Below are 23,932 nucleotides of genomic sequence, written 5' to 3'. Positions count from 1 at the left end.
ATGCTTTGCGTGTAGGTTTACCACATGACATAGTTGTCATGATCTTGATTAAATGCACTGTTATTGCAGACAATACGGTGTCGCTTTCTCGTGCAATAGACCACTCAGGCACAGAACAAGCGCGGAGTAACACTCCTTCCTTTATTTTCCCGTACGGACTACTTCCGCACCTTTCACAGCGTTGCACCTGATGTATGAAACGGAGTATAGACATTTACTATTGAAGTTCTTGGCTGCCCGTGATATTGATAGGGATTGTTATACTTTGTACAGAGTGAAAGCGCATCATGATTCTCGAATCATTCAATCAAATGTATCGCTGCGCAGTAGAACCGATATGTTTGTTCTTTTATCGCTTTAGATTTCTGCCCAGGGTCCTAATTAGTGCCGAATTCTTTCTTACCGGCCAGCTTATGAACAAATACGGTTCAAACGTTTAGTCTGATGCTTGGGCGAGTTGGTATGCCATTTTCAAGCACAGCGCGAAGTAGACAAGGACTGAAGGCGGACACACACAGACAAGCTTTCACTTGCAAATAAAAATTTACTGCTTGTTCACAAGAATACACGAATACATCCTCTCATCTTTTGCCTTTGTTTTCTCTTGCTTGTATTATATATTTGTAATACGTTTTTGTCCGGAATTCTTGTACCCACTCTTTCCGGCAAGCGTTCGCTTTCGAACCAACCAGCTCTCGCAGCCGAGACGCGAGACTACCACATTTTTTTCTATGTCTGGTTGTTTCAGTGAGATAGCCATGGCAACTGATTAATGTTTATGTTGTTGTTATCACAACAGAACGCTTTGGTCTATTTAAAAGCATGGCTGCTGTGCTAGTGTGTGACCGGCGTGTCGTGCTAATGGGTGGCTTCATTTGCGTACGTCATCGGCCAGGTCGTGCAAATTTTGATGCTCCCAGGGACAAGAGCGAAGAAGTATTCTCACGCGTTGCAGGTGTCGCTGGGCTTATTAATATGGGAGCATCTCGCCCGCTTTTTTCCTCGTTCACCCTCATTCGGGGGCATTCTCGCGCCCGTATCCATCGAAATTATGCATTTTACGCACTCGCTTCACGTAGGCTGTTATGTGAAACTACCAGCTCCATTTTGTGACCATTGATGTGTTTGATCAGCTCGGTAGAAATAATTGTTCAGCATTTATTGCACAATTGGCGCTTTTGAACCAACAGTTTGTCATTCATATGCGATTGAAACTGCTATACTGTGTTTCTTGCTGCCTGCCGCTGTTTGCCGCTTCGGTGTTGTTTAAAGAGGAAGTACGTGCGAAAGATTTTTAACTTGGCTGTTCTGTACTTTTGTAGCAGAGGGTAAAATCCGGCACTTCACAAAATTTGTACACCTTGAATAAAATAACACGCAAAGCAACTGTCTCCAATGTGGATGAAATTTCTAGTATGAAGTGTGAATTAAAAAATCATAATGGGGGCTCGACGATTAAGGGCCGTCTCAGTTCGAAATTGCACGAAGCGTGATTTGAACTGTGAACTCCCGGCATGACAAGCTTTGCTCAACGAACACTGTCTTTGACTGCAAAGGTTAATCTGGGGAGGATGTGTGAAGTATAAAAATCCTCGTTCATCAATTGTTACACGGCACTGTGTAGAGCTCCTTCTCATATGCATAATACAACATTCCGTCGCATTTCCCGTCCCTTTTGAAGCTTTATCAGAACATTATCAATCCTTTATTGGCAGCTCGTTCACGAGGTAGAACTAGCAATTTATCAGTAACCTCTCTCAAAATGGCCTGGCCTTGATACAATTTCATGCGAATTTCACTCGTGTATTAACAGAATGAATACGTCAAGAAAGCAGTACAGAGCTGACCACTCGCTGTGGGAGCGGGAAATTCCGCCAGGAATGCACCGGCTACAACGACTGCGCCCACGCAACGCTATGCTGTTGTTTACACAAATGCATATACAAGCAGCCATGTACTGCTTGTTCTCACTGCATATTACGCAGCATAAGCTCTCATTATCTGAACAATTCTCTTGCGCACCGATTTCGCTTTTATTTGTTTAGACGCTACAATAACGCTGAATGAAGCGCCGACGATGAGATCGCCTTCCTGGGAAACGAAGCTTGATGGTCGGTTTTGTTGACACCGCTAAGGACCAGTGCTTCTCGCATACTGTATCTTCTTTCTCCGATGTAAAAGATACTTTACTGTGAATAGTTCTATTCACTAGCCTTCTCGGTGACCGTATCAATTTAATAAAACACTCAAATTTATGGCCCAAAGCTGGCGCAAACAACTGCTCCTGGCAGCCTGCAGGTTTTTTCATCACATCGAATAACTGCATTACTTCCCGCTTACTGTACGCGCTTCTTCCAACGTAAGCAAGGCTCTATTTAGGTCTCAGTTGACAGAACTACGGTAGATGCTCATTAGCATCAGATGAAACTTGCGAATTCACTCTATTCAAAAGCCTGCAGTGTACACACGAAACTGCAGACTTGCTAGGCATACATGTCGAGGGAGAAGTCGGTCTGGCCGGCATCGAATGAAATTTCAGGCGAATGCTATCACTTGCAAGTGTAATTTTATTATAATATAAAATTTAGCTCATCGTTTCGCTTTTTCTAACAAGCATAAGGCTGCGAAAACCGCAGCTGTTCAGGTCATCAGCTCGAATCTCTTCATCCAGCTGCGACTGCAACCTCGATCGTAGACGAAAGGAGGCAAGTCCGCTGATACCACAGCCCGCACTGCAGACGACTCTGCAGCCTGCATGTCATTGAGACGTCTCTGCATCATTTCAAAATGGCGGTCACTGTCGGATCCCAAAATCGATAGCATGGGCACTCAAACTATGGAAAGATAATCACAGCCTTTTGTACTTTTCAGTGAAGTTCGAAATTGAAATACTTCGAATAACCTTGCCATAGCCCGCATAAGAAACTCATCATTTAGCATGATTTGCATGTTTTAAGATGTCCGCCAACACAACGCTGCCATCCGCGATAAAAGTAACAGACCTCCTCTTTGAAGTTCCGACACCTGCCACTCTACTTGGTGTGCCGCCTGACAAAGTATTTCTGCTGTCGAGACAGACCAGCGCAGTGTGCTCTTCGCTATAGTGTACTACTCGAAGCCAGAAGTGCTTTGTCAAGTGGCGCCCCCATGCAGAGTGGCACAGGTCGCAACTTGGAGGGGTGGTCTGCTACTTATGCTAACGACAGTAACCAGGCTCTTCCAATGTATTTGAACTAAGTTCGGCTTTGTGGTGCCTCTTGGCCGTTTTGGTCTTTTCCTTTCTGTCGCACGAGCTTAACTTGGCTTCGCTTCACTATTCACTGTGCGTTTTATCTGTTTTTCACGTCGGCATTACGAAAGAAGCACGTACCCCTTCCCTCGCATGTGGGCGCATAATAGAGCTCGCTCAGTCCTCGCTGTACTGCGGTTCCTCTTTCTCAGCGGAAGAGTGGTGTCTGCGCACGTGGATTCTCAGATGATCCATGTCCGCATGGCCCTGACCGCAGTGCGGGCAGTGCAGCGCGTACTGGCGGCTATGAACTACTCTCTCATGCCTTCTGGTATTGCTGCGCGTCGCGAACCTCCGCCCACAATGCGAGCAGGCATGGGGTTTCTCTCCCGTGTGCGTAAGTATGTGCCGTTTGAGGAGGCCGAGGTCTGAGAAACCCTTCCCACAGAAGCGACACACGAGTGACGCAAGCCTGCCGCCGGAGGAGTGGTGCACATTGCGGTGACGCGCCATATTAAAGGCGCGTCTGAAGCGCTGTCCACAGTCGGTGCACTCGTGAGGTCTCTTCTTCGAGTGGGTTAGCAGGTGTCTGGTGAGGTGATGCCTCCGTGCGACAGCCTTTCCGCACTCCTTGCACACGAAGGGCCGCTCGCCCGTGTGGCTCCGCTGGTGTGTGGTGATGTGGCTTCTGTATGGAAGCAAATGAAAGGAGGAGGGGAGAGGGCATATTTTCACAGGCCTAGTTGACGACGATTATCAGAAAAGCAGGAATCTCATGGATAATAAAAAAAAAACCTGCGCCTATACATCAACATCATCCTCAGGCTGACTGCATCCACTGCAGGGCAAAGGCCTCTCCCCTTTCTCTCCAATTAACCCTGTCCTTTGCCTGCTCCACCCACCCTATGCCTAAGAACTTCTTAACCCAATCCGCCCACCTAACCTTCTGCCGCCCCCTGCTACGCTCCTCTTCTCTTGGAATCCACTCCGTTACCCTCAAGGACCAGCGGTTATCTTGCCTTCGCATCACATGCCCTGCCAAGCCCATTTCTTCCTCTTGATGTTTACTAGGATGTCATTAACCCGCATTTCTTCCCTCACCCACTCTCCTCACTTCCGGTCTCTTAACGTTACACCAATAAAGAATTGAGCCTTTTGTTCCCGCGAATGCAACTGCACAATTCTGCTCAGTTTCTTCTTGTAACAAGAAAGCATTGATCCTCTCCAATTGCGTTTATTCCAGACTGAAAATGAATCATTGCGGAAAAATAGCAGACGGTGAGCAAGGCTGACATGCAATTCCGTGCAGAAGCAATATAGTCAGTGTGCTGTGTTTCCACTCCGTCAAAGGTACAGCGCACCAAGTCCTGGTCTTACCTCCTGGCTGGTGTGAAAGGTTTTTTTTTTTATACGGCGATTTTTGCTGCAGAGGCCGTCATAATGCAAATTGCCTAAAAGGTAAGGCACATTGCGACGGGGACGAGTAAATTATTTCTGGGGTGCGGTCATTGGTTTTCCAAATAAAGAAGAAGCCAAATTTGGTTGTATTCAGTTGCTTAAGCGAGAAAGTTTTGGTCGGATTTCAGAATGCGACCTAACTGGAAACACAATCTCCAGAGAAAATGAGAAATGGCTTACGTCGTGAAAATGATGCAAAAAAAGAAACGAATAGAAAGTGTTCTTGCAATAATAATATAATAATAATAATTGGTTTTCGAGAAAAGGAAATGGCGCAGTATATGTCTCATATATCGCTGGACACCTGAACCGTGCCGTAAGGGATGGGATAAAGGAGGAAGTGAAAGAAGAAAGAAAGAGATGCCGTAGCAACATCTGAGGCCTTCCTTCCTTACTTCAGTAGCGGAGGGCTCTGACATCTCGCGACAACGTGCACTGACATCCCGCAGCACACGGGCGCTTTAGCGTTTTCCCGCTATAAAAACGCGGCCGCCGAGGTCGTATTCGGAGTTACGCGTTCTAAAGCAGTGCTCTAATCAAATGCGTCACAGAAGAAACTGGTATCAGTGGTTATAAGTGTGAATTTGCACGTTCTCGGTAATATCCTGTATTCTATACGTGCTGCTGCAGCTGAGTTAGAGCACTGTACCGTCGACGGTTCGAAAACACGCGTGAAAGAACAGTTCGAACGCCACGGGGCACAGAAGAGAAGGAAGACACAACACGCGCGTCGCCTTCTCCGCGTGAAGTGCCTTCCTTCTCTTCTGTGTCCCGTCCAGTGCGCGCTATTAGTGCCTAGGCACTAATTCGAGGCGTACCAACGCTGAGCAGAATAATAATAATAATAATAAAAATAATTGATTTTTGGTGGAAAGGAAATGGCGCAGTATCTGTCTCATATATCGTTGGACACCTGAACCGCGCCGTAGGGGAAGGGATAAAGGAGGGAGTGAAAGAAGAGAGGAACAAATAGGACCGTAGTGGAGGGCTCCGGAATAATTTCGACCACCTGGGGATCTTTAACGTGCACTGACATCGCACAGCACACGAGCGCCTTAGCGTTTTTCCTCTATAAAAGCGCAGCCGCCGTGGTCGGGTTCGAACCCGGGAACTCCGGATCAGTAGTCGAGCGCCCTAACCACTGAGCCACCGCGGCGGGGCGAGCAGAATAGTCCGTGTTCTGTTCCATGGTTGTTCGCAGCCGGCCCATCTCGAGCGTTCTGTCCCGCGGCACTGCCCGCTCATCGTCGTCTTCTACGTAGAACTAGTCCTGTGGTTTTAACCCCGCTAGAAGATATTCTTCTGCCCACTCATGATCGTCTTCTGCGTAGCAGAAATCCCTGCTTGCGCACTAATTTCAATATAGAAAAAATTATGTTAATTTTTTTGCACCATGTCTAAACAAGGACAGCAAGACATATTTTGGCTTACTTGTGATCGCTGGAATAGGGGCAGTATCTACAGCTGTGCCTCCCTTCCGGCTTCTCCAAGTGGTTGCCCTGCCGATGCTTCTCCAGAAGCTCTTGTGCGGAGAACAGGTCGCCGCATGTCTCGCAGGGGAAGGCCGGAACAGGAGCAGACTTGGTGTTCTCACCCTCTGAAAATAGATCATAGTAGACAGTGATTTGCTGATGGACACCGAATACCTGGGACGCTTTTCATTTTAGCACTGCCCCTTCTCTAATCGTCAGAAACGCACGGCAACGAACCAGGTGAAGTAGTGTGTCAGACCCTCTGTTTTTCTTTTTTTTTTTACGAAAGAATCGAATGAAAACTTTATTTCACTGGATTCTTTCTTGTAAACTAATTATGACGGCTCATTCTTGGGAAATCTTCACGTGCCGTCGCGGGCGCCATTTTATTGTACAGCGTTCAGCTTCAGCGGCAAACACACCGGGCTGCCTTCCGATGTGCCCCATTTACACCAACATGGCGGTCACTGTGGCTCGGGTGAGTTCTCCCTATACTACTGCTCCTACAGACGACAACCCCACCGGCAATATAATTAAAACGATTTTGGATAGGGCGACAAAGAGCGCAGTGAATAAGTGTTCATCTCACCTTCATTTCCTAACACCACTCAATCCTCTCCCCTTTTGTTATTCTGAGTTAACGCAGGGCGGTTTTAAATCAAATTCATTCACTTCAAAACGCATCTTTAACGTCTGACCAGGATATATTTGCTTACAAGAAATTAAACACGCCTGCACTGAAATACTCAAACTTCGTTGGCAACCTTTAATTACAACTACATGGCTAACTGGACCACTGTAATTAACCTCTCGAACTCGGCATTGGAGCCTACATGAGCTGTTTTTAAAATGGCTATTAAGTGGGCAACTTGTGAGTAATGAAATCCAACGAGTTTTCATATCGCGTACAAGTCTGCCAGTGAGCCCATAATATAGAAATATTTCTTTAGAGCGTTACCACATAAATTATTTCCTTCATGAACTCAACTGTTAGGAGAAGTCTTAGTGCGAGACCAGAGCGACGACGTTGCGATCAGTTCCGGAAACACGTGGCACACTCTTGACCGCCTCGGAGCAAGAAAAGTCGCGGCCTGCCGCCCCGCGACATGCTTCCGAACGCAGCTGCGGTGAGCGCAATGGAAACATCCTGATGCTGCGGATGCAGTGCCAGTATATATTAGGCACATATGATGGAACCAGCGAAACAGGCGCTGGATAACACAAAGAGGCACACACACACAACACCGTACTCACACAAACGTGTGCATTATGAACCACCTAGCCCAGAAATTTAATCTATTAAAATAAAATAGTGATACGGGATAGCGTGATTTGACCTGTGCGTGCGCCAAATGCTATTTCATATCAAGCCTTATATTACGCTTGCTTTGGGTACCCCATTTTCACAGTATATCGTACGCGGCTCTTGCGCGCTCTAAAACATATTTTCCAAAATGGCGGCGCCAATTGAAGCAGGACCCCTCGGACCATCGCCTAGAACTGAATTCGTCGTTACTGCCGTTTTCAGTGCGTTCACTGGCCATAAATGGGGCACCGGGCTTTCGCTTCGTCTCATCTCGGCTATAGCAAAACGTATGAGCAATAAAATTGCTTTAATTTCTTCACTTAGACTGATGATTATGCCGCTTCTAGTCTCAAAAAGGAGCGTCAATTTGTTGGCAAAATTCTTCCATTTCACACAACATGATGGCGCCACTAAGCTGAGCTTATCGTTACTTCTCCGTACGCATATGCTCAACTAAATGTGTTAATGTGACAAATCGCGTAACGTGCCGCAAAATGCGTGCGTTTAGCGTACATAAACGAACACACGCTTATGGTACGTAGACAGCGTGAATAATATTCTTTTCTAACCATAACTCTGTAAGGCGCGAGCAGACGAACGCATACGTGTATAGCGCAGAGGAACACATTTAACGAGCTCTCCTGATTGGCTGAGGAGGTCTCCGCCTACGGGATGCTATGATATGAGGTTGTGTTTCCGTCGAGATTATGTACTAGTGCCTGAACAGGGTCCAAAAAATCACTACATAGGTTTGCATAATGGATTTCGTAGACTCAACGAATTTGGTTTGGTTTATGGCGGTTTAACGTCCCAGAGCGACTCAGGCTATGAGAGACGCTGTATAGTGAAGGGCTCCGGGAATTTCGACCACCTGGGGTTCTTTAACGTGCGCTGACATCGCACAGTACACGGGCCTCTAGAATTTCGCCTCCATCGAAATTCGACCGCCGCGGCCGGGATCGAACCTGCGTCCTTCGGGTCAGCAGCCGAGAGCCGTAACCACTCAACCACCGCGGCGGCTTCAACGCACTTGGTTTCATGGTTTTTAAAAAGACTGGTTGTACGAAGAAGCATGAAACCAAGTTCTCTTGGTATACGGAATGGATTGTGCATAGCCTACCATTCACTTTCGGAAATAAATATATAGGTCAGAGTGGAAGGCGCCTGAAAGACCGCCTTGTGAACATCGTTGCAATGTCAAAAAAAAGAAATGTGGTTTCACTGATGCGACTTGAAGGAAATGCAAATCCAAGAGCAAAACTGCATAAGAACTATGAAGAATGCACTGTCGTCACGAGGAATGGTTGCGAACTTCCGCACAAAATCATTGAGGCAGGAGTCATAGATAGCTTAAGTGACACGTGCATCGCTAAACAATCTGTCGGGCTAGAGCTCTCAAAGACGTAGAATGTCTAAGAAATCACTAAGCAGTTCTTCTCCGGGCCCTTCGCAATGTATGGCCACGTCGTGTGTATCACTCGCTGTTCACTATAAACCGTTGCAAGTTAGCTCTCGTGTGTGTGCTTTCTTTTTACTGCGTGATGTCGTGTTATTCTCGGTGTTATGTTAGCAGTACTGTTCCTCACGGACGGAGGAGCAGCTGCCGCTGATGGGTTGAGCCATTGCGAGCTGGTGGCGGGGTTCAAATATTCAATCAAAAAATAAATGGCCACAGTTTAGCTCCGGTTAAACCTGGAGCGACGCGATAGGTACAAGTGGCCGAGTGGAACTCGCTCAGTCGAATTGCAAAATCAGTATTTCGCCACTCCGTTTCGCTGGGTGTTCCTTCTTCATCTTCGGCCCTGGACGTGGGTTCACACTTTACCCCTCTCCACACACTAGGTTTCGTCGGCGCGAAGCGCTGCCTGCGCTGCACCGCACCACGTGACCAGCCACGGCGCCGCCGCCGAGCTCAACGGCGGCCACGCAGCTCAAGGGGTGCCATGCTAGCCCGGGATACATAGTGCGTTTTTGTCGGCGTTTTTCGCCCGACGACGCGCGTGTGACACTCGGCGTAGAGAAAAACACCCGGCGCCGCCGATCTGGGCCCGCCAAATCGGCGAGACCGGAAGCGGCAGCCGAAGCAAGCCAATAGCAGCGCAGAAAGCCCGCTCTTCCGGTTTGGCTGCCTCCGGCGCCGGCGCTAACATGGCCGCCATAGACGACGAGCAATGCGATGTTTATTGCACGGAAATGTTATTTTCGTGAAAATAAACGCTTCACCAGAAATGAAATGTCACCTTTTTTGAAGAACTCGACCGATTCTTGGATCGAAATGACTGCTTTTCCTCCCAGAAGCAAAGGTGCCGAAGAAAACCGCAGCCGATGGTCGGCACGGCTGAGCGGGCATCGAAAGGTACGCGACCGCATGCATTCGAGCACGCCGAACCTTTTGGATACCTATGCACTCGTGCTGCAATCAGTACAGTGGTGTCCAAATGAACAATTTCGTTATTCTAACAGAGTATTCAGCGTCGCAGGTCTCAAAGAGCTCCTCGCTTAATGGTATTTGCCACTTGTTGATAACAGTGCTTTCGCTCTGAGAGATACGCGGCGGCGGGCTGCCACTTATTCGCTCCATGTATCTCCGGCCGGGCGTCGCGCCTCCACGACGTTTTCTGCCACGCGAGCGTCGTCGAAAAAAAATTTCTAATGTATCCCAGACTTAAGGCTCAAAGTTCGCCCCTGACAGGAAAATGCATGATGGTCACATGGGTTGGCGGCCACCGAAACCAGACCGCCGGCAATCACGGCGGCAAGCCGACAACAAATCACGGAGTGCAGGTGGTCTCCGAACCCGCCGCGATGGTTCAGTGGCTGGTGCGCTCGGCTACTGATCCGGAGTTCCCGGGTTCGAACCCGACCGCGGTGGCTGCGTTTTTATGGAGGCAAAACGCTAAGGCGCCCGTGTGCTTTGCGATGTCAGTGCACGTTAAAGATCCCCAGGTGGTTGAAATTATTCCGGAGCCCTCCACTACGGCACCTTTTTCATCCTTTCTTTTTTCACTCCTTCCTTTACGGCGCGGTTCAGGTGTCGAACGATATATGAGACAGATACTGCGCCATTTCCTTTCCCCGACAACGAATTATTATTATTATGCTCTGTAGCTTTGCTTTCTGCTGCGTCTTGTAGCTACGAACGCATACGGTAGAAATAGGCTGCTTGGGGGAAAACAATGACAAAGTTATTGAGGACTGCCGCAGACTGCAGAACAAACATATCATCGCACTCACACTCGTATTCATCGGCGGTGACGACGCGGTCGTGTGCTTTCGGTGCGCTGTGAAAGCTTCGAGAAATCCTCAAATTCATTCGATCAGCAATCGCAATGCAACACCTTTCAGTCGACATCACATCGGGGGGAAAAGCTGCCCTTGCGTTGCTCATCAAACGGCCCACCGCGCTCTCGGATTATCGCGTGTTTGTTTAATGCGCAGTAAGAATGACTGGTATGACCGCAAACGATCGACCCTGCAAGACGATTGACTCTCCGGATGTAGCTCTGATTTCTACATTCGCGAACTGATTCCTGTGGGCTGTAATCAGAAAAGAATCTGGATTCGAGATACGTTTCGTTCAACTCTATGTCTGTCGGCCAGCGGATTTTTCTGCCTGTTAGGAATGCGCGCGTAGTCATTGACATACGCGAATATCAGCTTATTGAGCGTTCACCTAGAACAAGCAAGTGTACTGTACAAATTTAGCTGTGTACCCTATCTGTAACGCTGCAGCTTTACCGCAGAGGACTGGCACTCGAATGAGAGGCGCTACAATCCGGCCTTACGTGTCGGCGCCTCACGCATCGCGTGTGGTTGCATGATGATCCGCACTGGGAAATTCTTCTCTTCATCTTTTTAATGAGCCAAACGCGAGGATGATGCACACGCGGGGTACTTCACAGATACTTTAAGCATCTGCGGCAGAAGGCCCGAGCATCAAGCTGTACGGCAGTCAGAGACGACGGAATCAGCTCTCGTTTCGGCTGCCACAAGTGCACCTGTGTAACCACATATATGCTCTCACACATGCCGGGAGCAATGTTCTTGTGAGGTCTATTTAAAAGAACATCTTTCAATCAATAATGCATTTCTCAAAGCACATCCGCCTTTCCCTTGCGCAGAACGCAGTTAAGACGCTTCCATACGCTTCCGTATCGCGTTACACTTAACTCGCCAAAACGTTCAGCACATTCGTATTTGTGCGCGCACTGGGAGCTGGAATCTGCCTCGAACACCATCGCAATATCAGCCGGTCGCACAAAGTTAACACTCGAAATATTTTGGGAATAATTTTGTGATCGTAATACCAAGCGGCGATTCGTGATTGGGAGGTGGGAAGACCATCCATCGACTGCAATAACACACACCTACGCAAAAAAAATAAATGAACGTTGCAGCAAAGCTGCCATTGCAGGCGACACAGACGATATACACCATGATCTGTTCAAAAAATCGCCTGCATCGCGCAAATCATCGCAAGAAGAACCGCGGTCCTTCTATTCCACATAAAAATGGCCGCGCGCGCTTCCCGCTACCGTACCTCCTCCCCGTCGTCTGCTAGTTGCCCGAGTGCGGGCTGCACGAAATCGTCCTGGTGAGTCTGGCTGCCCGCTGGCAGTCGAAAACCGCCCAGCCAGAGAATAACTAACGCGTTCGGGGCAGCCACCAGAAGTGAGGGGAACAGCCCAAGAAAGAAAAAACTGAAGGAAGAGAATATTGCCGGCCGCGGCATTTGCTATCTAATATCTTGAGCACCCGAGCTGCAGCCGGCGGAGGTGAAAGGGAAAGGAAGAGGAAAGCGAGGAGAAGCATAGGGTGGAGTGATAGCAAGAAAGAACATGGGAGTGCTTTGTACACTATATACAAAATACAAAAAGTAATCAAGTTCGCGCCGCTCACGCGTCAATATACAGGTTCTGTTCCCAAATAATTGCGCGCAAGCGGCCACTGTTCGCAATTATTTGCAGAAAAAGTAAACTACATACATTGACGTGCGCCGTAGCGCCCCGTCTCAAATCGCGCGGACGGCACACTGCACGAGCGGCCGGGGTGGGGCGCCCGGCCGCGCGTACAGTCCGGGGTAGCACCCACGGGGCGTTCATGTCACGCGTGCACTACCTGGCGAAGAGCAAGCGGAAGTAAAGCCCGCCGGCTCGGTGAACACACAGAGCCTCACCATTGTTCTGTCACAGGTGCGCGCACTGCTGTGTGGCCGCAGGACCGCCTCGAAACTGTCCGGGATAAGTATGCCGCGAGTATCTCGCGACCCGGCATTGGAGAAGCGGTGCAGCGAAGGGCATGTGCTCCAATAGACAATTATGCATAGCGCGATCCGCTATCGTGACCCGTTATCGCGGAGCGCAGCTGGGTACACGCTGATTGGTCCTTATGCGGCTGGCGCGCACGCAGCTGACGGCCACGTGGCGCCATCTGGCGCCCTCAAGGCGTTGTGCGCACGCGCAGTGTCGCCTCTCGCAAGCGGTTCACAGTAGCGGATTGCGGGTTGCGCTATGCTATAACTCTAATAGACAGTTTTAGCTGTGCGTACACAAAGCGCAACGGCGCTGCGTGCGTTACGCTGTCCGCTCCGAACCACAGTTTTAGCTGGCCGACTAGTGGCGTCCCTCAGGCGCACGTAGCGCCATCTAGTAGCAAGAGGTCAAAACACATCAACGCTCGGTTGAAGAAAATTTCATCCGTGATTACTGATAACTAGTGTGAGTGCATTGGGAGCCTTTTTTTTTGTTCCAAGAAGAAAAACTATGCAAACCGAAGAAAATGTAAGAACTGGCTAAAAGCTGGAAAACTGCTTCGCCAGGTGTCGTTGCTACGAGGAAAACACACTGCATTCATTTAGCCCTAGGAGCTTGAAAATCGCCAATTTATCTGAAAAACAGGGGCTAGTTATCGCTTATACCGCTACGTGTGGGCAAGAGTAGGTGAAATAAAAGCGAACCGCTACCATTTGAGCGAGCTAATGCGTCGAAGAATCCAGCGGCGACATTTATTTATTCCGAAGCGGGCGAGCAGGGCGCCGCCATCTTGTCAACTTTAGACTACGCAAGCCACGCAAGTGCCGCAACGCAAACTCCGCTGGCTAGCGTACGCACGCAAGACGCAAGGCTTGCGCATGCGCACTACCGTCCCCGCAAACTCCTTGCGTACGCACAGCTAAAACTGTCTTATGTCTCCACTGCACCGCAGTCACCGCACGCGTCGCTCGACGAAAGCACGTGGCGCACCCGTCTTTCCCCGGGCCATACGCAGCCAACGCTGGATGCGCGCTCTCGAGACCAGCAGGCATCCCGCGGGGCGGCAGAGGCGGAAAATTGAAGAGGCCCACTGCGACACATCATTCCCCTTTCCACTTTCCCTCTCGCCATCCAGCGCCTTACAACCTCTCTTCGTCTTCCATAATTAACCCACTATCTCTCCCTTTCCCTCATCTTTCCTTGAGAGGAGGGGTGCATTTTCCTCTTTTCACTTCGACACCTGCCAAACAAGGCTACACACGGAAGGAAGGAAAGTTTTTTTTCCCCGCAATGGCAGTGCTAAGACTGAGTCCTTATTAAACTGAAAACAAACTTTGTGGAAGCATTCAAAACATTCCTGATGAATATGTGAAGTTATGACGTGTTTTTTTTTTGTTGTTTTGCTTAGGATGTGTGAATTGTGTATGCGTACGTTTGTTTATGCCTGTTTAGAATCTGACTTATTTTATGAAACCAATGTGTCGTTTTCGCGTGCCGCGTTTAAAATGGGCAGTATTGTGATGGACCCGAAACTAGCCTTGAGCTCTGGGTCTAATAGCATTCTGCGTATTGTAACCTTCAGAATTCATTTTTAATTTTAAAAAATACGCCTCCACGTCGTTTTGCACTTAACTTAAGCTGCATTCTTTTCGTTAGCCTTCACGTTTCTGCCCCATAGGTGAGTACCGGTAGGATACAGCGGTTGTATACATTTCTCTTGGATACATTGGTAAACTGCCATTCATTATCTGAGAGAACCTGCCACATGCGCTCCACCCCTTTCTGATTCTTCTAGTTGTTTCCTTCTCATAATCCGGAGAAGCTGTCACTACCTACCCTAAGTAGACGTATTCCTTTACCGCTTCCAGCCCCTCGCTTCCGCTTGTGAACTGCTATTATGTTGCTAGGCTGTTGAACATTCCTTTAGTTTCTGCACGTAAATTTTTAGACCCACCGTTCTGCTCTCCTGACTAACCCATTCATCATGATTCGCAGCTCATCTCCTGACTGATTCAACAAGGTAAAGTCACCACCGAATCGCAAATTGTTTTGGCGTTTTTCATTAACCCTTATCCCAAACTGTTGCAATTTAAGCATTGGAAGACCTCCTGTAAACAGGCGCTGAATATCTTTGTCGAGATCGTGTCTCCCTACCTGGCGCCCTCCCTAATTATAATTTTATGGCAGACTTTATGGAGGACTATGGCAGCTGTGCAGTCGCTGTAGATATCTTCCACTATTTTCGTATAAGGCTCTTCTACACTCACAGCGCACGAGCGGCGCGAAGTTGATTGCTTTATGTATTTTGTAAATAGTGTACAAAGCTCTCCCGTGTCCTTTCTTGCTATTGCTCCCCTCCATACTTCACGCTATCCTCTCACTTTCCCTTTCACCTTCGCCGGCTGCAGCTCTGGTGCTTAATATATTACACGGCAAATGCCGCGGCCGGCGACATTCTTTTCCTTCCATTCTTTTATTTATGTTTAAATAAACTACTAATACTACTACCTCTACACTCTGTTTACGCAATGCCTGCATGAATGCTGAGGTTTCCATTGAGTCAAATGCTTTCTCGTAATCAATGAAGGCTATATATAGGGCTCGGTTATAATCTGCGCATTTTTGTATCACCTGATTGAAAGTGTGAATATGACCTATTGTGTAATGCCTTCTACGAAAGCCTTCCTGATCGTTTGGTTAATTGAAGTCTAAGGTTGCCCTGACTCTATTAGCGATTACATTAGTAATTATTTTCTAGGCAATGGACCGGAAGCTGATCGGTCTGTAATTTTTCAAGTCCTTGGCGTCTGCTTTCTTATGAATTAAGATAATGTTAGCGTTCTGTTAAGCTTCTGGTACGCTCGAGGTCATAACTTAAGGTGGTCACGCGTTTAAGCACGTCACTAGGGCAATCTGTAGCCGCAGGCATCTTATTCCATTGGCAAAGCATTGATTTAATATTGCGAGACCGAGGTGACATCACTCTGCCCGCCTGAAGTGAATCACTTCCGCGAAAAGTGACGAACCCCTCACCGTCCCGTGGTGGCCGCGAAGCTCGTGGCTTGGTGAGCAGCCCTCGCTCCCGGGCGCACGATGGGCCGCACGACACGAGGAGCTCCTCGCCCGTGCCGACAGCCTTGCACGTCCTGTAGTAGATGTTACCTTGGCGCGTGTAGGCCACCAAGTTATGTTCCCGCGGGTTGGCCGCATAGTTCACATATCGCATCCAGTTGGAACTGTCGAGTGGACGACCGTCCACCAGGAACTCCTTGCCGTTCTTGCGAACCTGGGAACACCACGAAGAAACTTGGCTGTGTGTCAGGCCATCAGGTCAAGATTACAAGGCAGCATGGGATTCTGTTTGGTCACGGTGGAAATTCTGCCTATCCTTCTGCGCTGGACACTGCTATCCCACTGGAGGCAAGAATGGAAGACCTGGGGCTTTATATTAAAATTCAAGCGTAAACTCGTCCTGAGAAAGCTTCATCATGAGTAGTTGATTGGCAGAGCGCGTGATATTATCTGCTGTTCGTGGAAGTGGAATACTTTCAGGCATTTCTGTGAGACTCATCAGATGGCAACAAATCCACAGACTAGAAAATATTTCACATTTAGAGCTACTATAGTAGAAGAAAGAAGACGCCTGTGCTCTAAGCGGGGCCATGGTGGTTCTAAACAGGCCTCGTATTAGACGCACCTTCCAGGTGTAGGCGTTGCTCTCGCCGTTGTCTTTCACCCTTAAACCCTCATAGGGGCCGAAGAAGACCCTCCTGGGCAGGGGTTTTAGCGTGAACACCCCGATCTCGGTGCGCTTGAGGGCGTAGCGGCGAATGGACAGACCTTTTGGGAGGCTCTTGTTGGCACGCAGTGGGTCCCCGGCTTCCACCTGCGAGCGGAACGCCCTCTCGTGAATGCCTGCAGTGCTCCAGCTTCTGTTTTCCACAGCACTCACTAGCAAACCACACTCACAAAAGCACTCAACTTCAGTGGAGCTGCAGTTTCATACATGAAAAATCTGTTTATTTGCATTTGAATGAACGCCGCAGTCCGAGGAATCTTTGCTGTAAAGGGGTCATCCTGATATGTGATATGTTTTGCGGGTAATCATGATAAAACGAAAGGAGCAGTAGTTCGCTCAGTAATGGCTTTCCGCTGAATAACGTTCTAGGGCATACCTCGTCACTATGACATGTGGCTCAACCACACTCACAACCATTTACGCTCACAACCATTTACGGAAGCTCACGTCCACACGTTCACATGGATACATGGAGCGTTTAGTAGGTGTTTTTCGCCCAAAGGCGCGCGTTTGACGCCCGGCGTCGAGAAAAACGCCCGCCGCCACCGAACTGGCCCGATATTGACGCGCGGCGTCCGGCGAGACCGGAAGCGGCAGCCGAAGCAAGCCAATAGTTGGTGTCCAACCTGACCGAGCCGCAAGGCATGCTGGGTACTCCGAGTTCCGGTCCTTTCGGCGAGATGCGTGTGTACAGCACTTTGCTTGAAACGCGATATTGACAAGCTTGAATTCGGCTCTTCATGCGTTAATACGCGCGAATGAAGCCGTATAAAAGACCAGGATGCTCTACGTGCATTATTATGTCCGCGCTCGACGTTACGTATTTGAATTAATGGCGAAAAAGCGTTGCAAGTGCGAACGTTTCGGCGTGCGTCGTCTGTTCGCGCAGAAGTTTAGGACGCTTCATTCACTCGTTAAAAATTCTCCTGTTGTTACTCGGCTGCTGCATTGATCTCTAATATATGTTAGGGAACATATTTCCGAGAGGTTTCGCGCTAGCAGGCGCTGAATATATGGACTACCAGCAACTGAGTGGCTGCGACGGCGAAGAGCTTGCATCATACAAATCCTCGGAGGACTTCAGGTACTTTTTTTACACCAGCCGCGGTGGCCTAGTGGTTAGGGCACTCGGCTACTGATTCAGAGGACCCACGCATTCATTCCGGGACGCGGCGGCCGCGTTTCGATGGCGGCCGAGCACGAAAGACACGACCGTGTGCTGTGCGATAGAACCCGTCTAAACTAATCCGAAGCCCTTCACTACGGCGTCCCTCATTGTCCATGTATCACTTATAGACGTGACACCATACAATTTGCAATATTTTATTAGTTTCTAGTCTACGAAGCTTTCATGTGCACTGCATCGGAGCTGCAAGGATTTCTTGCTGCGCGGTAGCACCGGAGCTGTCGCTGCATGCAAGCAAGCTTGACCGCGTTTTAGTTTCGCTATAATTGGCGCATGCGGCAAGTTGAGCTCCGCCCAAAAATCTGTACTTAACAATGTTTCACAGCCTCGGAAAAGGTGCACAATCTGTTTTACTGTATGTTATGTTCTTGCCAGCTCAACTGCTTTTGTCGAATATTTGCGATGGCTTATGGAATAATTACTGCACTAGCTCCTGTGCATAACAACTATCTTAAAGAATCGAATTTCATTTCGTCTGTAATGCAAAAATGCAACTGCGATTTCAGCCCTAGTGTATTCTTTCTGCCAGTACGAATTGCACCGAGCATGCGCATCTAGACTTTGTGGCTAAAAACCTTTAAAAATGTGCGTCAAGGGCATAAATAGCCATGTTACATAACAGCTATTCCAGCACTGAGAGAGGTGCACCCATTTACTGAGGCTTTGGTACGTGCACAAGAACCTCACTCACACACAAAATTAACGACGCAATGCATTTCACAGCCTGCACATGGTGGTGCAGGACATTGCATGCCATTTACATATAACTTGCTACTCTGAATGTTAAGAATTCCTGCACTTGACTTCCCAATGCTAGTTGCTGCTTTGTGTATATGAAAAAAAAGTAATAAAATAAATGCATTGTTTTATGGCCTCTCTTGAATGGCTTTATGGCTTCCCATCAAGGCAGAGGTGAGCCTGTAGGCATTTTGCAGTCGTGTACTTAGTACTCGGAGCCTAGTCGAAGAAGAAACACCAGGCAATGTACGGACAGATGTCCCAATGGCTGGCACCTCAGCTGTTGATGCATATGTACAGAAGTGTGGAAATAAAAAGCTTGTGCATTGTATGCTAAGTGTTCAAGGTAAGGTAGATAAGTAATAACACAAGCAGCTGGGCAGAAGATTAGCTTGCCTTGTGTTTTTCTTAATGAAAGCTTCAAGTCAAAACAAAGCATCAAAGCCTGCTGCACAACTTTGCTACAGGCACCACAATGTAAACAAAGTCATGCATAGAGACAAAACAGAAAGCAGACCGCAGCCAAAAGCAGAACTAACTCCACATAGGCAGCTTTACTGTTTAACTGCAAAATGAGAAAGTTCATCAGCTGTTAACTGAAAACTCTTCTTGTCATGTGGGTAATAACATCCGATATAACCTTTGTCTTGCAAAAACTCTTTCAGGCACAAATTATACAGCAGCCCCGCCGCGGTGGCTCAGTGGTTAGGGCGCTCGACTACTTATCCGGAGTTCCCGGGTTCGAACCCGACCGCGGCGGCTGCGTTTTTATGGAGGAAAAACGATAAGGCGCCCGTGTGCTGTGCGATGTCAATGCACGTTAAAGATCCCCAGGTGGTCGAAATTATTCCGGAGCCCTGCACTACGGACCTATTTGTTCCTCTCTTCTTTCACTCCCTCATTTATCCTTTCCCTTACGGCGCGGTTCAGGTGTCCAACGGTATATGAGACAGATACTGCGCCATTTCCATTCCACCAAAAACCAATTATTATTATTATTATTATTATTATTATTATTATTATTATACAGCACAGCATGTAATAATTTTAATGCAGGAGATCCGAGTATAAAATAGTAAATTATAATAAATAGCATGGTAGAGCGTAAAAAATCTTGCTTCGGCTTTTCGAGCACACACACAGGCTTGATCCGAGTTGTTTTAAGCATTTTCTACAAGTTCCTCTAACGAAGTCTTGTGCGATGTTGACCGAAAGGCATTCCCATCCAGTTTTAGTTTTGGTGTGAACACTGCGGCATAGCTTGAATGTTAACTGACTTTGGTAAACCATCCCTAAGACACTGGTGATACCAAAAAAATTTGGGATGTGTGTGAACACAATCTGTTCCTGGGCCTTTGAAAACTATCAATTTTATAGCATGTTTATTACTCTTTATCCTTACGGGTAATTGACACAACGACCACCAGATTGGCCTCTGTCATCCTTGCAGCATTTCGGACTTCTTGAAATCACCAGCGTCTCTATCAAAAGTCAACCATTCAGTGCAATATTCCTACATGCAACCATGCAGTGCATCAGATGTAAGCTAGAGACACAGACATTTATCTACTTCACATGTATGTTCAGCACCTGGATAGTTTTCAAATGATGCTTTGTTGCACTGCGACAGCTCAGAATTAAAACATTTGTCTCATATGTCAATTCTCCCACGTGCTGTACAGGAAGGTGAAAAACAGCTAGACTATGTTGAGTGCTATATATGTTTTAAGTTGGCCGGGTTATCCTGAAGTAAAGCTTCTCATAACATACTGCCTCAGAGTATGAAAAGAATTGTGGTGAATAATTCTTATCCCTTTTTAATGTGACCAGCTTGTCGGTCACCCTCCCTCTCCGCACACAGTAAACGGAGAAACATAACTACAACATGCGGGCCCACACAAACGGGTAACTTTAATAAGTATAGAGGAGGCACTGCTTTAACTTAAGAACTCGCCTCTCCACACCTGCTGTGTGCTCATGTCGATCGACTGCTCTGCTGGTGAAAACATGTGTTTCACTTTGGGCATGAAGTTGGGAAATATGTTGACATAAAACAATTCACAAATCCTAAAAGTGCTCGCAAACATATATTGCGACCAGCAATGTCAGACAACGGGACCCCGCCTTGGCCGGCGTCGCCGTTTCGGCAGCTGACTGTTGCGATCGCATAGGCCTAAAGTGTTAGCTCTGGATTCGAGCAACTCGCATGCAGTACAAAATCCTGAGCATTAAATCGTTCTGCCCTTTAACATCTTGTCGAGCTATAGTGACGGAGGCCGAACAGCACATATCTTCTCACCTACGACCGCGCAGTGCTACCGCTGTCATGCGAGGACGGCTGTGTCCGAAGTTGTCTGAGCGAGAAATTGGTGCTCCTCAAGGAGAGAAAACAACCTACTTAACCAAATCCCCAAACTTCCGCAACGCTCTAAAACGTTTACCGCCAACAAAACGCTCGAAGCAAAGCCAAGAGCTGTCTGTGGAGCTCGTAGCAGGCAGTCTGTCAACGAATCACAACGGCGTACGGTTTTCGCCGTTCAATACTTGACGGCACTCGGAACATGTTGCATTCCGTTGCTTTGAAGTTGCTGCAGTTTGAGGCAGCGCATAACACCCTTTTTTCAGCGATGTGAGCGTTAGTATTAAGGAAAGAAATGCCGAAACCGCACGTCTGCAAGCAATGCCTATGCAGACGAAACCGCAGGAAAGATCCGAAAGTCTAAATTCCCGTGAAAAGGTTGAGCCCTGACGTGTATTTTAGACACCACCTATAGCAGCGCAGAAAGCCCGCTCTTCCGGTTTGGCTGCCTCCGCCGCCGCCGCCGCCAACATGGCCGACGAGCAATGCGATGTTTATTGCACGGAAATGTTATTATCGGGAAAATAAACGCTTCACCAGACATGAAATGTCACTTTTTTTGGAGAACACGAACGAATCTTGGATCCAAATGCCTGCCTTTCCGATGCATGCGTGCTGCAATCACTGCAGTGGTGTCTATACGAACAATTTCGTTATTCTAACAAAGGAGACAGCGTCGCTTCTCTCAAAGAGCTCCTCGCTCAATGGTATTTGCCACTTGTTGTTCACATTGCTTTCGCGCTGAGAGATACGCGGCGGCTGGCTGCCGCTTAATCGCTCCATGTATCACCCGGGCGTCGCGCCGCCACGACGTTTTTTGCAACGCCAACATCGTCGAAAAAAACGTCGCATGTATGCCGGGCTCACTGTCTCCTTAATTTCGGAAAACGGAAGAAATGAGAGATTTACTGCCGCGGCCGACTACGCTCGTGGCTCCCCTTGCATAGCCTGGTTCGCACAGATGTGTTGGCGAGCAGCCCGGGGCTCTGTCGGGTTCTTTAGCCAATTTTTACAGTTTCTATGCTCGAAGAAAGTGGTAATTTATCACTCATATTCATGTCACGGACCAATCTTACGCGCGTGGGCTCCCGCGCTTGCTGCTAAGAGGATGACTGCGTGTTTAGCGTCAGCGAGGATGCTTATAGACACGTTTTCCAACGGTGTCCATAGGCGTGCGCAGTGTTCTTCATTAATGGAAGAAAAACTTCAGCGCAGCGGCCCCTACTTCAGATCCTCCTCTCACCTGGGGCCTTAGGATAAAAAATGAGCGCTAAGATGGGGAATGATGCAATTGCAAGCTTTACAAAATATTATTGAGCAGTAGTTAATACTTTCAGGTGTAGCATATGCAGAGGAAAACAGTCCCTGCGCCGCTGAGGCATCAATTTAACAACGTGCTTGGGAAGTAATTCTCGTAATATCTATGCAAAAAAAATATGACTCGTTAACTGCAAAAGAGAAACTGAAAAGATCGCCTCAAATTGAACTGGCCAGTAAACACTTCTTGGAACGCAATTTCATGGCACCTCGGCCGCCAGTACCGTCAAGTAACCTGCATGCCCAGAACACTCCATGGACTATAAGCAACGAAGGAAAAGGTTTAACAGAATAAAGGCATGGGGCAGACTTCGCACCCCATTAGATTATTAAGGGCGAGGAGGAGCCCGACAACGCCCCCCCCTACTCCGCTGCGCACGCCTATGACAGCGCATAGCTAACAATAATGAGTGTGTTCACAATGGTCTTCGATAGTGTCTGAGTGCCAATATTTCGCTTGATTTCAGAATGACATGCCTAAGTCTGTATGAACACTTTGGAGGCAACTCGCGCCTATGAATACTTTTCGCTTCCTGGGAATGGAGAAAGTTTCTGAAAAGATCGGTGAAATGACCATTTGCGTAAAGCCCCTCAATGGACTCCATTGAGGGCTTTATATTCTCGGAGTAGCGACCGCCACCTGTCGTGCAAAAAGGGAAGCTCCGCTGGCACTTTCGGTTGGAAACGGGTTCTCTACCGACCATGTGCAAGGCAGCGTTCACGCGCGCTTGTTTTGTGGTTTTAGTGTTCTTTATTTTCCGGAAACGTGGGTTTGCAGGCGAAAAAGGATGATAGAGGAGAACACTCATTTTCGTTTTTAGAAACGGGGTGGAGCGAAGATTTTCGCGTATTAGCCTGGAAGACGACGATGTGTGGCAATACCTGCACTCTGCTACGTCAACGGAACGCCTAACGCCCTCGTGAAAATGTGCGCCTATGCGCGGGCGAGTGTAACAGTATAATGGATGCACTTTGAATTTGCTAATGCGAACAAATGTATATAAGTTTGCGCTTCCTTGATAGGGCAGCAGTTTCTGCTTACTTCACACAGCGCGTTTCGTCTCAGGGCACACTTAGCTGACCAGTAAACCACCCGTTGTAGTATCTTAATCAGGGCTGATACCGCAGAGCGCTGCCTTGCGTGCTAACGGGCGGGCCGCAGGAGCGTTATATAATGCGCGAATATACGCGAAGTTGCTCTCTGCCGTGCTCCCGCTGTTCAGATAGCCCCGCTTGACATTGCAGCATTTATGGTGAATGTTCATACTAGTACATATCATTTGATTTTCGTGCTTCGATGGCAGAACGCTTCTAGAGCGACAGCAGTGTGCACTTGGCAGTACGCGCGGAATATATCAGAAACACCCGTTTCGAAACGTGATGGAAGTGCGCATTATTGGCCTCATAAATGGGTTCGTCTTTAGCGCCTTGAATCTCGTCGCTGCCCTCATTATGTACGAGTCTCGCTATTGTAAAACGCGTGCTTAGTTTAGATAAAAACATCTTGCAGTTACATGGCAATGACGTGGCACTTACAGCTCACATCAGTCGCCGCAATACAGCGGAGGAATGCACGGCCAGCTCGTGTTTTCCAACCACAACCGAATCGCCTGTAGAGAGCGCTGGCTGCGCCCTCACCACGCATGCGCAGAAACTTTTCCGAAAATGGTCAATTCATCACGAAAAGAAGAATGGCTCGAAAAGGCCCCCTCTCTCGTTCCGTTTCGTGCGCTAAGCTGTTTTCGTGGTTACCCAACAGGCCTAAATTCACACCTTAACGCCCCAGTACAGATTTGCCCTGCAGAAAAAAGGATCC

General features: G+C 48.2%; 1 protein-coding gene across 1 annotated transcript in view; it reads right to left on the bottom strand.

Moving 5' to 3' along the window:
- Positions 1-2,547: 2,547 nt before the first annotated feature.
- Positions 2,548-23,932, bottom strand: part of LOC144128265 (histone-lysine N-methyltransferase PRDM9-like) — a 68,113-nt gene continuing 46,728 nt past the window's right edge. The window contains exons 5-8 of the mRNA XM_077661538.1: positions 16,415-16,603; positions 15,751-16,003; positions 6,119-6,284; positions 2,548-3,917 (exon numbers count right to left, since the gene is read on the bottom strand). Of these exons, the coding sequence (XP_077517664.1) occupies positions 3,407-3,917; positions 6,119-6,284; positions 15,751-16,003; positions 16,415-16,603 (1,119 nt within the window). The 3' untranslated portion in view covers positions 2,548-3,406. The remainder of the gene's footprint in view (positions 3,918-6,118; positions 6,285-15,750; positions 16,004-16,414; positions 16,604-23,932) is intronic.

The sequence above is a fragment of the Amblyomma americanum genome, chromosome 4 (assembly GCF_052857255.1).
Source record: "Amblyomma americanum isolate KBUSLIRL-KWMA chromosome 4, ASM5285725v1, whole genome shotgun sequence".
Classification (NCBI taxonomy): Eukaryota; Metazoa; Arthropoda; class Arachnida; order Ixodida; family Ixodidae; genus Amblyomma; species Amblyomma americanum.
Note: the sequence above shows the minus strand (reverse complement) of the source record. Positions and strands in the feature narration are given on the sequence as shown.